The 12,343-nt window shown below is 39.6% G+C and overlaps 1 protein-coding gene across 1 annotated transcript in view; it reads left to right on the top strand.

The window, feature by feature from the left end:
* The window catches only part of LOC124545790 (endochitinase A-like), a 394,777-nt gene extending 388,208 nt beyond the window's left edge, over positions 1-6,569 (top strand). The window contains exons 5-6 of the mRNA XM_047124737.1: positions 5,080-5,143; positions 5,234-6,569. Of these exons, the coding sequence (XP_046980693.1) occupies positions 5,080-5,143; positions 5,234-5,547 (378 nt within the window). The 3' untranslated portion in view covers positions 5,548-6,569. The remainder of the gene's footprint in view (positions 1-5,079; positions 5,144-5,233) is intronic.
* The last annotated feature ends 5,774 nt before the right edge of the window (positions 6,570-12,343 follow it).

Raw genomic sequence — 12,343 nt, 5'->3', positions numbered from 1 at the left:
TCGATCAGATAAAATCGTAACTGCATTACCTGTACGTTAAGTGAGTTGCATACCTATTGGGCGTTACGTCATTTTTATCGCTTTGTATGCTATGCGATCAGTGTCCTACTGGATTCCCCCTAGAAACTGGAGGCGGTGAATGGTCTCAAAAGTGACTCAGGATATATAAAGGGCAGTGTAACGTACGGAACTTTTTCTTCTACATAGTTATTCTGCTGCCTGTTACTTAAATACAAACGGTATTTTTGGAATAACTGAAATCGCCGATGTCTAATTCAGGTTTTATCCAAAAAATGTTGACTTGTAATGTGAAATAGAGGGATATTATAGCATAAATTAAAAGAGAACACAGATTTATCACTTCGCACTAGAAAATAAAATATCCTCAAAAAAAAAACCGCAGTATCCTCAATAGAAATAAAACAAAAGAGGTGAACAAAAAAATCTCATATAGATCATGATGTAAAACGTTCAATTGGATCATGATATATATATACATATGAGTGTGTCATGATGAGAAATAATTATATATATATATATATATATATATATATATATATAGATATAGATATATATATATATATATATATCATGATGAAAAACGTTCTATCTATATATTTATAGACATATTGAAGCGATGTTTGAGATTTTTTTGTTCACATCTTTTGTCTTACTTTTTTTGAGGATACTGCGGTTTTTGTTTTTTGTTTTTGAAGGTATTGCATTTTCTAGTGCTAAGTGATAAATATGTGTTCATTTTTAATTTATACCATAATATCCCTTGGTTCCACATTACAAATCATCGAAGATTTCAATTATACCATAAATACTGTTTATATTTAGGAGAATAACTATGTAGAAGAAAAGTTCCGTAGGTTACACTGCCCTGTATATATCCTGCGTCAGTTTTTAGATCGTTCACAGCCTCCAATTTCTCGGGGAATCCAGTGGGACACTGATCGTATATGCATACAAAGCGATAAAAATGAGATAACGCCCAATAGGTAAGCAACTCAATTAGCATACAGGTAATGCAGTTACGATCTTATCTGACCGAGGCTACAAGTACACCTCCCATGCATACATACACTCATATATATGAAGGTATTGCATTTTCTAGTGCTAAGTGATAAATCTGTGTTTATTTTTAATTTAAACCATAATATCCCTTGGTTCCACATTACAAATCATCGAAAATTTCAATTATACCATAAATACTGTTTATATTTAGGAGAATAACTATGTAGAAGAAAAAGTTCCGTAGGTTACACTGCCCTGTATATATCCTGTGTCAGTTTTTAGATCGTTCACAGCCTCCAATTTCTCTGTGAATCCAGTGGGACACTGATCGTATGTGCATACAAAGCTATAAAAATGAGATAACGCCCAATAGGTATGCAACTCAATCAACATACAGGTAATGCAGTTACGATCTTACCTGATCGAGGCTACAAGTACACCTTCCATGCATACATACACTCATATACAGGGTGAGTCACCTAACATTACCGCTGGATATATTTCGTAAACCACATCAAATACTGACGAATCGATTCCACAGACCGAACGTGAGGAGAGGGGCTAGTGTAACTGGTTAATACAAACCATAAAAAAATGCACTGAAGTATGTTTTTTAACACAAACCTACGTTTTTTTTTAAATGGAACCCCGTTAGTTTTGTTAGCACATCTGAACATATAAACAAATACGTAATCAGTGGCGTTTGTTGCATTGTAAAATGTTAATTACATCCGGAGATATTGTAACCTAAAGTTGACGCTTGAGTACCACTCCTCCGCTGTTCGATCGTGTGTATCGGAGAGCACCGAATTGCGTAGGGATCCAAAGGGAACGGTGATAGACCTTAGGTACAGAAGAGACTGGAACAGCACATTACGTCCACATGCTAACACCTTTTTATTGGTCTTTTTCACTGACGCACACGTACATTACCATGAGGGGTGAGGTACACGTACACACGTAGTTTCCGTTTTCAATTACGGAGTGGAATAGAGTGTATCCCGACATGTCAGGCCAATAATGTTCAATGTGGTGGCCATCATTTGCTGCACACAATTGCAATCTCTGGCGTACACGCCGCAGTACATCTGGTGTAATGTCGCCGCAGGCTGCCACAATACGTTGTTTCATATCCTCTGGGGTTGTAGGCACATCACGGTACACATTCTCCTTTAACGTACCCCACAGAAAGAAGTCCAGAGGTGTAAGATCAGCAGAACGGGCTGGCCAATTTATGCGTCCTCCACGTCCTATGAAACGCCCGTCGAACATCCTGTCAAGGGTCAGCCTAGTGTTAATTGCGGAATGTCCAGGTGCACCATCATGCTGATACCACATACGTCGACGCGTTTCCAGTGGGACATTTTCGAGCAACGTTGGCAGATCATGCTGTATAAACGCGATGTATGTTGCAGCTGTTTGGGCCCCTGCAATGAAGTGAGGACCAATGAGGTGGTCGCCAATGATTCCGCACCATACATTTACAGTCCACGGTCGCTGTCGCTCTACCTGTCTGAGCCAGCGAGGATTGTCCACGGACCAGTAATGCATGTTCCGTAGATTCACTGCCCCGTGGTTTGTGAAACCCGCTTCATCGGTAAACAGGTAGAACTGCAACGCATCCTCTGTTAATGTCCATTGACAGAATTGCACTCGATGATTGAAGTCATCACCATGTAATTGCTGATGTAGCGACACATGAAACGGGTGAAAGCGGTGACGATGCAGTATGCGCATGACACTACTTTGACTCAGTCCACCGGCTGTCGCAATGTCCCGTGTACTCATGTGTGGGTTCATGGCAACAGCAGCTAACACACCAACTGCACCCGCTTCTCCTGTGACGGGCCTGTTACAGACCCGTTTGCGTGCTACGACCATACCTGTTGCATACAGTTGGCGGTAGATGTTTTGCAATGTTTTGCACGTTGGATGCTCTCTGTCCGGGTACCGTTCTGCATACGCTCTGCAGGCTTCAGCTGCATTTCGTCGACACTCGCCATAGATGAGTATCATCTCCGCCTTTTCAGAGTTCTAATACACCATGGTCACAGTTCCTACAACACTACACTATCACAGACGTCTGGTAACACGGTGTACTACAGTTGGTCTGCGTGCGGAGACGAATGCAGGATAACAATAGCAGCAAGCGCTACATGCGGACACTGCGACAGCTAGACCAAACAACAACAGTGCACTACAGCCACACTCGTAAAGACGGTCTTCATCGTAAATATGTCCCTGCAGATGCTGCTCGCCGACCGTGGCCCATGTTTGTTACAACACGCAACTGAACGTCGGAGGTTTCAAGCGTCAACTTTAAGTTACAATATCTCCGGATGTAATTAACATTTTACAATGCAACAAACGCCACTGATTACGTATTTGTTTATATGTTCAGATGTGCTAACAAAACTAACGTGGATCCATTTAAAAAACGTAGGTTTGTGTTAAAAAACATACTTCCGTGCATTTTTGTATGGTTTGTATTAAACAATTACACTAGCCCCTCTCCTCACGTTCGGTCTGTGGAATCGGTTCGTCAGTATTTGCGGTTTACGAAATATATCCAGCGGTAACGTTAGGTGACTCACCCTGTGTGCATGAAAGCTGTACTTTCATCAAAAGCAATTGCTGTGATTACATAAAACGCAGAACTGATGCAATTTATATTTTGCAAGGGCATAAAATAAACAGTGGACTAATAATGAACGATTTGTGTTTCCAATAATATGCAAAACAAACAAACAAAACACAAAGCGAAGTCATTGACTTTCATATTCTCTCTCACACACTGATTTGTTTCTCTTCCCCTACCAATGCTACCAACACTCCCGGAAATCCTACCATTTACTAAATCATTTATGTAGTGTTCTAAAACTACCGAACCATAGTTCTGGTAAACGCAACTATACATTTAGCCGAATTTCACACTTCTGCGTCGGACTGGCGGAGTTTCAAAAACGTGACCCTTCAGTTTTTTAAATCGTACGACACGTAAGAGCAGAAGTGTTCCAGTATCGGTTGTACAGTGGAGGGAGCGCCAGCTGACCGTCTCGCGACGTGACTTCTTAAGTAATAGAACCCAGTGCGTTGTCCTCGATGTTGAGTGTTCATCGGAGGTGAGGTTATCATCTGGAGTGCCCCAGGGAAGTGTGGTAGGTCCACTGTTGTTTTCTATCTACATAAATGATCTTTTGAATATGGTGGATAGCAATGTGCGGCTGTTTGCTGATGATGCTGTGGTGTACGGGAAGGTGTCGTCGTTGAGTGACTGTAGGAGGATACAAGATGACATGGACAGGATTTGTGATTGGTGTATACAATGGCAGCTAACTCTAAATATAGATAAATGTAAATTAGTGCAGACGAATAGGAAAAATAATTCTGTAATGTTTGAATACTCCATTGGTAGTGTAGCGCTTGACACAGTCACGTCAATTAAATATTTGGGCGTAACATTGCAGAGCGATATGAAGTGGGACAAGCATGTAATGGCAGTTGTGGGGAAGGCGGATAGTCGTCTTCGGTTCATTGGTAGAATTTTGGGAAGATGTGGTTCGTCTGTAAAGGAGACCGCTTATAAAACACTAATACGACCTATTCGTGAGTACTGCTCGAGCGTTTGGGATCCCTATCAGGTCGGATTGAGGGAGGACATAGAGGCAATTCAGAGGCGGGCTGCTAGATTTGTTACTGTTAGGTTTGATCATCACACAAGTGTTACGGAAATGCTTCAGGAACTTGGGTGGGAGTCTCTAGAGCAAAGGAGGCGTACTTTTCGTGAATCGCTACTGAGGAAATTTAGAGAACCAGCATTTGAGGCTGACTGCAGTACAATTTTACTGCCGCCAACTTGTATTTCGCGGAAAGACCACAAAGATAAAATAAGAGAGATTAGGGCTCGTACAGAGGCATATAGGCAGTCACTTTTCCCTCGTTCTGTTTGGGAGTGGAACATGGAGAGAAGATGCTAGTTGCGGTACGAGGTACCCTCCGCCACGCACCGTATGGTGGATTGCGGAGTATAGATGTAGATGTGTTTGTGCGTGTGGGCAGGTCCTGCGCGGGCAGCTGGTGTCTCCCAGCAGCGCGTGGCCGCAGTACACCGTGGTGCGCGGCAGCGCGTGGTGCGCCCAGCCGCAGGCGCATACGCAGCCGCGCAGCCGCAGCAAGTCTCCGCCGAGGCCGAGGCGAGCCGCGGCTGCCGCAGCCGCCAGCAGCCGCTACGCCGAGGCGGCCAGGTTCCTGGGCGGCCTGTCGCAGCGGCTGCGCGACGCCGTGGGGGGCGGCGGGGGCGGCGGCCACCCCCAGCACCACCTCCAGCAGCAGCAATGCTCGCTGTACGGCACGGCGGCGCGCAGGCGCAGCACGCCCGACGTCTTCCGGTCGGCGGAGAACTTGTTGGCCGGCGCCGGCGGACACCGCCTCAAGTCCGTCATCAAGAAGGCGCGCCGCCCCGACTGCCGCGCCGAGCCCAAGAAGGTCACCTTCAGCGCCTACGCCACCGTCCAAGTCGTCGACTGAGCCCCCCGCTCCTTCGCCACCGCCGAGAAAGTGCGCCGCGACGCGAAATGCAAAAACGAGATGCGGCGTTCCGCGCTGTTTACTGAGCTGCCAGGGGGTAAAAATTAATGCTGATGAATTTTCCCGTCCTTGCGTGAGGATACAATCTTATATATAGTCATGATCACAAAATTTGCCCATCGTAAAGGCTGGCGCAGTAGAGCTCTGTCGAAGAACGGAAGACAAACGTAAATCAAGACGCACCAGTGCTCAAATGTCTCATTTATTTAATTTCCAAAACAATGTGTTTCAGCAACACACGACATCACTATCAAGTACTAGAAAAACGTGAGGTAAAGTGGCCATTCTAAAGAAGTGTGTTACAGCATACCACGTATTTTTAAGTGAAAAAGGAAGAAATATATATATAGGAATCATATCCATTTTTGTGAAGGCTTACATAGTGTCCATTTTCCCCTACCGAAGCAGATAATGTGCCATTGCAACAGGATGCCAAGCCATTGTTCTGAATTCTGGTCGTATTTCCTAGGCAATTTGATGCCCTAATATCAGAAATAATACCAAGCACCTGCAGCAGACCGTTTCCAGTCGTGTTTATATTACGCTAAATATAAGAGAACAGAGGTGGTCTTAATTATTATACATTAATTAACTCAAAATCCCTTAGAGGGATCGAATGATGGATGACAGCTTTGTCTATAAAAGAGTATAAAACTCAATCTCATCTGTAGTATTGTTTTTGATATGTGAAAGTAACTGTTATTGGAGTAGAAACCTTGACCACTCTTTCCAAGTACCGTGGTCACTTTCCCCCATCAGTCACCTTGTCAGCATTAGTTGTTCATAGAGCAAACCATCACACTCAAAGAAGCAACAAAGAACTTCATTTGTAGCCTAAAACGCATTGTTTAAACACTCATATCGTAAAAATATATTATTCAGCATATATATGAGATAACAAGAACAATACAAATGACTTACCTTGCATCAGACAACTGAAAATTAGAAAAATTTTACGCAAAAATGTATGTATGTTACATCTAGTCTGACCAGTTCTCACCAGGCTGCAGCACTGTTCATGGCAAAAAATATGTATTGGGCCATTTCCCATGCAGGCCACTTTATCCCACATTCCTCGTTGCCATTAGGCACAATCAAAAATAAACAAATGGCAAACATGCACTGTCACACGTGTGAAACATAATACGTATCATGGTACAGTGTTCATAATTAATGGTGGCATTAATAGAGTTTGCTTCTTGATGATGTGATTGTGTCTTTCAGAAACACATGTCTCCAAATAAATTTAATTACACATTTCGACAACTGGTGTGTCAGAACTTCCTTACCCATCTCATGATACAGTTATGCTATGGTTTGCAACAGATAAAAAGGAATTAAATGCTGCGGAACCACACCCCATGTGAATACCAGATTTACTCATAATGTTTTTTTCTGACACCTTCCAAAACAAATTTAGGTAATGTATTTCTTCCTTCTTTGTAGGTGCAAGTCTGCAGTCCTGGTACACAATGAAATCATTGTTGGAAAGTACTGAAGCACACTGGTAGAGTGCCCAAAACAAAATGGTGTAGCCTACTGGCAAAGTGGAGATGGACTGCACCATTGTGATCTGGCTCATGTTCTGGTGATGTGCTATGGTACTGTAGCACAGTGATTTCATTATGTAACAGGACTGGGAGGATATACTGCACACAAACAAATTTTTATTTAACTACATTTTCTGAAATGATAATTAAAATTTTATGGCTATCCCACAAAAAAGGTCCTCAGTCATGGCAGAGCCTTTGTCACTTGTCTCTTTACATGACATTGTTTCAGGCTTCCTGGTTCATCACAGAGTTTTGCTGGACTGAAAGTCTGAATTCGATTAACACTATAAGGCAGTGTAAAAATGTCATTAATAGAATACAGTCAGCTTGGCTATCATGTTTGAACATATACGAATAATTTGGAAATTGGTTTGTAAGATTTTTTCTGTCAATATCAGAACCATTGAAATACTTATTGTTGCTTGCATCATGCATATGTATATTAGCTATTTTGTTTCATTGTTCCACATCCTTCAGCTTCCATCTTACAGTATCTCTACAAAGTCACAATCACAGATCTAAGCAAAACATTACAGTACTACTGAAATGACAGTTCTCTTATTGTGGTGATGAAAGAACAAATTTATCTGTACAGAACATACTATACCAACCATAAATTTGACATTTTAGGAATATGTATTTATGAGTACTTGTGCTATGTTGCAGAAAATACATACTAAACCAGGACTCCCAGTATAAGACAAACTGTTTAAATGTACAATAAAGTATTTCAAAAGCTACGCAGTTTGCATTCACCACAGTGAATGTTTGTTTCAAAGTGAATTACATTTTTCATTGAGCACAGCACTACAAAGGCAAACACACAATAAAAAGAAAGGAAAGAAAAAGATACAATTTTTGTGATTGTGTTAAAGTACACACTTTATTAAGTTGCTGTCATCTGGACATTCACAAGTCAATTTGGCGGTCGAACAGGAATTGATAAAGATAATTTTGGGTGACTTAAGCCCACAATGTGGAACTACATCAGCATTAATCTCTTCTTCTTTTGTGGCAGTAGAATGCAGCTCTTACTTTTGAAACCATATGAAAGCTAATGGAACCTAAAGTAAACTACAGTATACCAGAAAACTGTTAAGTTTTTATGATTGTATTTTAATGACTATGTCATATTGTATATTCCTTCTTCTTCCTGTTCCAACATACACTCCAGCAATGGATGCAAAATATTGTAACATTTCTACGCATGATGTAGAACATGTTATCCAGTATTTTCACCCGCACCTATGTATTATAATCGCACAACCATCACATTGCTGTAATATGTACATAGTAGCAACCCCTTTCATCTTATGGAAGTAATCAACAAGTTTAAATATTGACTGAAGTCATTTCATTCATAAGTCAAATGCTTTTCTGTTTTATGTATGAGTAAAATAGAGAAGGACCACTTAATCAAACTGTAACCAAATAACTATGGCTTAAGACTAATGTAAATATGTTTCATCTGAAGGAAATTGAAACTTCCTACATTGCTCACTTTTTAAAATTACATTAACTTGGAACCTCACTTAGCCATTAAAAGTTTTTTATTATATGTAATGAATTATAAATTTTTATTTAGTAATTACTTGTTATTTGAAATTTGTTCTTTCTCGAACAATGTGAAATAGCCAGTGAAGCTTAGAAACAAACTCTCAAATTTTTAAAAGTCTTTAATAAGGATATTGTAGCTTTTACTCTTTCCACATTCTTTCAATAATATATAAATAGTTGTATGAAAATTTGAAGTGATACTTCTTTGACCCGTGTCGTACCGAGCACCTATGATCCCTTATGAATCTCTCTCATATTTAAAAAAATTATCAGCTAAACAGTTATCCTGTGTGTCACAAATTCCAGATAATTTTGACCAAAAACATACTGTGACAAAAGAAAACTTCAAAAACAAGTTACTAAGCTGTCTTTCAGTTGTATTGTCTATGTTCCTAATGTAATTTTACATAGGTTAATAGTCTAGAAACAATCTGAATACCACTGAGTAGGGCTGCAAATACATCAACTTAACGAACAGCTGTGATATGTTTTAATTCACTGGCACTTGCAGAAATATCAGTGCTATTTCATGACATATGTAACATATACTTTAGTAGAAATGTTCTGGTACAATATAAATACATTAGGAATAAAGGAGACCACTCACCAAGAAGAAGAAGTGTTGAGTCATCGACAGACACACACAAAAAAGAAAGGAAGCTTGCTAGCTTTCATAGCATTATATACTTTGTTTAGTAAACAACACATGTATTGTCTTGAAACATAGCAAGCCTTCATCAAGCTTTGCAAAGCTTTTTAAAAAATTTTGAAAGAATTGACTATTTTTCCCTCCATATTTATGTCTGAGTTGAAACAGTTTAGTCCAAGAGATTATCTTTCAAGTCATTTGCCCAAGAAAGTGACATTAACATGAAGTCACTTCATTAACACAACATAAACATTGCTGCTTTCAATACTAGTTTATATTTGTTTTATCATTACTTGTTTTTTATTTAAAATGCCCACCACAAACCAAAGTGAGTATACATGTTTCAAATTTGCTCTATTCAGGAATACCCAAAGTAAGTCTCATGTTAGGGACCTATAACTTTGAACACTGTATGACGAATTTCTGCTGTAAGACAGCCAGAAAATATATGTTATTTAGAATGTACAGTAGTAACCAGTTTAACATGAGACTTATGGAGTCAAAGTGAAAAAGCTAATGAACAGCTGACTACCTGTTGCAGCTTCATGACTGATCAGGTAACATAAGTATGTAGCATGAATTTCAAATTTAATATGGTAAGTATTATTTTCTATCTAGCTCCAAGAATCTACACCAAACAATGAGATACACATGTTGGCAGGAACACATTGTTTGAAATTCTGAACACAGCAGGGAAAAAGTAGAGGGAGGAAAAAGATATCTACAAATAGTGCAAACAGTAGACTGCCATTGCAAGAGTCATAGCACATGAAAGGGAACCACTAATTAGGGGGTGAGTGAGACTCAGTTGCAGCTATCCCTTTTTTATTCAGTCTGTGTTTACAGCTCGTGACAAAGGAAACCAGTGATAAATTTGGAAAGGGAATTAAAGTTGAAGAAGAAGAAATAAAAATTTTAAGTTTGTCAATGACACTGTAATTGTGTCAGAGAAGCAAAAGACTTTTGGAAGAACAGTTGTGCAAAATGCACAGTGCCCTCTAAAGAGGCTATGAGATGAATATCAACAAATGTAAAACTAAGGTATTGGAATGCAGCCGAACTAAATTGGAAGATGGTTGATGAACTAGATTAAGAACTGAGGTAGTAGAAGCAGAAATTGACTTTTACTATTTGTGCAGCAGAATACCTAATGATGATTAAATATATCTATGGCATTGTTGACTGTTGATAGTGCATATTCATTTTTCGTCATATGACTGAAAATCAAAAATCTTTCATTTTCACTACATGGCAGCCAGTTCATGTGTAACTTCATTTATGTGGTGCATGGTGTTGAGGGAGCAGTGGGGGGGAGGGGGGGGTTCCACAACACCTGGACCCCCTGTTTGGCTACATCCTTGTAACTACTGAAGAGATACTGCATCAAATTTGTGAGAACAGAGCTTTATGGCTCAAAGTTACTAGAGAAAGGTTGCATTTCCAGGCATATCCTGAGAAATTGAGGAGCAATGAATAGTGAAGACTATTCAGGGGTGTAAAAAATGTAAACATAGGCCAATGTTCACATACAGAAACCAAGTTCAGGTGCACGTACATTGCAATTGCTATGTAGAGATGAACAGCCTAGCCCAGGTCAGACTAGTGTGGAGAGCTGCTTCAAAACAGTGTTCAGGCTACAGATTGCAACATTAACAACTACAGCAGTTCACATTATAACTACTCCTCATGCTACACATAAGTTCACAGACAAACAGGAGTTTGCTTTATACAAAAGTGGTAAGTACCTCGAATTAAGCAACGTTTCACTATAAAGCTGTTTTATCAATTATGATAGAGCTTAATCTATAGTTAATCTATGTGACTGAGAAATTGGCATCATGACGCTATTACGGCCATGTCAGGTATCTAGTCAAGTTAGAAGAAAAGTCAAAAGGTTCAAATGGCTCTGAGCACTATGGGACTCAACTGCTGTGGTCATAAGTCCCCTAGAACTTAGAACTATTTAAACCTAACTAACCTAAGGACAGCACACAACACCCAGCCATCACGAGGTAGAGAAAATCCCTGACCCCGCCGGGAATCGAACCCGGGAACCCGTGCGTGGGAAGCGAGAACGCTACCGCACGACCACGAGATGCGGGCGAAGAAAAGTCACAACTGACTTTAATAATGAAGAACTTGATACTGGAAAATGTCAAGAGTAACATAATAAATGACACACTGTCTTTCACCATTGAACTTATTACTACAAAGTTCACACACAAAATCAATGTCATCAATATTACCCATAGAGAAAATGACACAATAAGGATAGGGGGGAAAAACCACTTCCGAATTGGCTGCAAGACTTTCCGAATCAGCATGCACATTTCACGTACAATCTTTCATTATAAATGCGACTCCAACGCACTTCATCAAGAGTGCTATAAATATCACCAAATAGTTTTTAATGTTAAAACTAACAAAAATAAATGAAAACAAATTCTGCTTCTTGTCTGAGAGAACTATGGTATTTAATGTGCAGACAATTAAAATTTCCACCTTTTCTAACCACCCATGAAAGTTGTTTGTCCACACAGTAAGCAGCAGACAGCAATTACAACAATGCAGACAGCGCTAAAGTGTACAGGAAGTGACAACAGACACATGCGTAAAATACGTTTGTTTGTTTAAAATTTTGTTTGTATGTTGACACATGAAACTTGTGGAGTTGTTAATGTAGTTATAGTATTTTACATCTTGTCAGTTATATAAGTCTCAAAATTATATTGTTGTCTTGCACAGGGCAGAATAAGTTTTATAATCACCTATGGAACAAATAAATTACAAGCGTTAGTAAAATTTTATCAATTATTTTTTTCTACCAACAATTTTTTTTTTTTTTTTTTTTTTTTTTTGAAGACTGGATGTGAATAATTACGAGAATGAAAGTTATCTAGAGACAGTAGGGTTTACAACCCTTATGTCAATAAGATGAATGTAAGTAACGAACTAAGATAAAAATAATGGAGTCAGA

The sequence above is a fragment of the Schistocerca americana genome, chromosome 8 (genome assembly GCF_021461395.2).
Source record: "Schistocerca americana isolate TAMUIC-IGC-003095 chromosome 8, iqSchAmer2.1, whole genome shotgun sequence".
Taxonomy (NCBI): Eukaryota; Metazoa; Arthropoda; class Insecta; order Orthoptera; family Acrididae; genus Schistocerca; species Schistocerca americana.
The sequence above is the reverse complement of the archived record's forward strand: the minus strand, read 5'-3'. Positions and strand labels throughout refer to the sequence as shown.